This window comes from Panthera pardus, unplaced genomic scaffold (assembly GCF_024362965.1).
Source record: "Panthera pardus isolate Hobbes unplaced genomic scaffold, ASM2436296v1 HiC_scaffold_24, whole genome shotgun sequence".
Classification (NCBI taxonomy): Eukaryota; Metazoa; Chordata; class Mammalia; order Carnivora; family Felidae; genus Panthera; species Panthera pardus.
This window is the reverse complement of record NW_026526810.1, coordinates 63,377,747-63,379,936: the sequence shown is the minus strand read 5'-3', so window position 1 is coordinate 63,379,936 and position 2,190 is coordinate 63,377,747. Positions and strand designations below refer to the sequence as shown.

The following is a 2,190-nucleotide window of genomic DNA, read 5'->3' as shown; positions in this document are numbered from 1 at the left end:
AGAAATTGCTTAAGATTTTTCATGTTGGGGGCGCCTGGGTGGCTCAGTTGGTTAAGCGTCCAACTGTGGCTTGGGTCATGATCTCACTGTGCATGAGTTTGAGCCCCGCATTGGGCTCTGTGCTGAGCTCAGAGCCTGGAACCTACTTTGGATTCTGTGTCTGCTTCTCTCACTTTGTGTCTCCCACACTCATGCTGTGTCTCTCAAGAATGAATAAACGTTAAAAAATTTTTTTTAAAAAGGTTTTTCATCTTGGAATATGATTCCATAAACACCAGACCCCAAATCATATATATATATATATATGTGTATATACACATATATATACATATGTATATATACACATATATATACATATATATATATACACACATATATATATGTGTATATATATATATATGTATATATATAAATTTTTGTCTAAGTTAAATCTTTCTTCTTCCAATTTAATTCTTCTTTCTCTAGGTCACTTGGTATTCTTGACTTGATGAAAAAAAGAAATGATTCTAAAGTGACAGAATTTGTTCTTCTGGGCCTATCATCCTCTTGGGAGCTACAGCTATTTCTCTTCTTAATATTTTTGTTTTTTTACATGACTGTTGTTTTGGGAAACCTCTTGATAATTGTAACAGTGCGAGCTGATGCTCACCTGCTCCAATCTCCTATGTACTATTTTTTGGGCCATCTGTCCTTCATTGACCTATGCCTGAGCTGTGTTACCGTGCCCAAGATGTTAGGAGATTTCCTACAGCAAGACAAGATCATCTCTTTTTCAGGATGCTTGGCCCAGATCTACTTCCTGCACTTTCTGGGAGCCAGTGAGATGTTTCTGCTGACAGTCATGGCCTATGATAGGTATGTTGCCATATGTAATCCTTTGCACTACTTGACAGTCATGAATCGTCAGCTATGCTTTCAGTTGGTTTTTGCCTGTTGGTGTGGGGGTTTCATCCATTCTATCACACAGGTCACACTGGTCATACAGCTGCCCTTCTGTGGTCCCATTGAACTGGACAACTTCTACTGTGATGTCCCACAGGTCATCAAGCTAGCGTGCACGGACACATATGTAGTAGAGGTGCTGATGGTCTCAAACAGTGGTCTGTTATCTCTCGTCTGCTTTTTGGTCTTGCTATTCTCTTATGCCATCATCCTCATCACTGTGAGAACTCGCTTCCGTCAGGGCCACAGCAAGGCACTCTCTACCTGTGCCTCCCACCTAACAGTGGTCAGCCTGATCTTTGTGCCATGTGTATTCATCTACCTGAGGCCTTTCTGCAGCTTCTCCGTGGATAAGGTATTCTCTGTCTTTTACACAGTGATCACACCTATGTTGAATCCTCTCATCTACACACTCAGAAATGCTGAAATGAAGACAGTCATGAAGAAGCTGAGAAAAAAGCATGTGGCATCCTTCTGCCATATTAAAGGATGAACAGGAAGATGTGATTTATAAAACATAACTTTCTTGGGACATTCTTGACTCATCCTGTACATGAGTACATGCATGAAACCAATTTGATGACTTTGGTATAAAATCCAGCATAAACATTATAATTGCTGTTGATTGCTATTGAGGCATAGTGACTTTGTCAGATGTTAAATATTAAATAGGGAAGTCAGGAATGTGTAATGGCCCAGGTATTGAGTACTAGGCTCAAGAGGACACCTTGAAAGTCCAACTCTTCTATCCTTTTGTCTATAACTAGTCTTTAAGTCATTTCACTTTGATTTTTTATTTTATTTTTTAAACAATCCTTTTTTAAAGTTTATGTATTTATTTATTTTGAGAGAGAGAAAGTGAGTGTGAGCAAGGGAGGGGCAGATAGAGAGGGGGAGAGAGAGAGAATCTCAAGCAAGCTCTGCACTGTCAGCACAGAACCTGATGCAAGGCTCGAACTCAGGAACTGTGAGATCATGACCTGAGCTGAAATCAAGTTGGACACTTAACCCACTGAGCCAACCAGGGGCCCCTAATTTTACTTTTAAATTCTCTTTAAATGAAAGAAGGTATCCCATCACCTTTTTTTTTGTCCTGGTCCTCTGGCTGTAACAACTCCTAGTGTCAGGAAGTTCCTTTTGATATATCATCAGAGTCTCTTCTGAAGCAGTGTGAATCCCTCTCATCCTGTCTCTAACAAAACCTGAAACAGCACTAACCACCCCACATATTAATGTTCACCCAGGAAC

The 2,190-nt window shown here is 40.0% G+C and overlaps 1 protein-coding gene across 1 annotated transcript; it reads left to right on the top strand.

Moving 5' to 3' along the window:
• Window positions 1–448: 448 nt before the first annotated feature.
• Window positions 449–1,435, top strand: LOC109255632 (olfactory receptor 4Q3). Its single transcript, XM_019430459.1, has one exon. The coding sequence runs from the start codon at window positions 488–490 to the stop codon at window positions 1,433–1,435; it is 948 nt and encodes a 315-aa protein (XP_019286004.1). The 5' UTR covers window positions 449–487.
• Window positions 1,436–2,190: the final 755 nt, after the last annotated feature.

Excerpts from the sequence above, each read along its gene's own strand:
- LOC109255632 (XM_019430459.1), top strand. The coding sequence starts at position 488 with ATGAAAAAAAGAAATGATTCTAAAGTGACAGAATTTGTTCTTCTGGGC.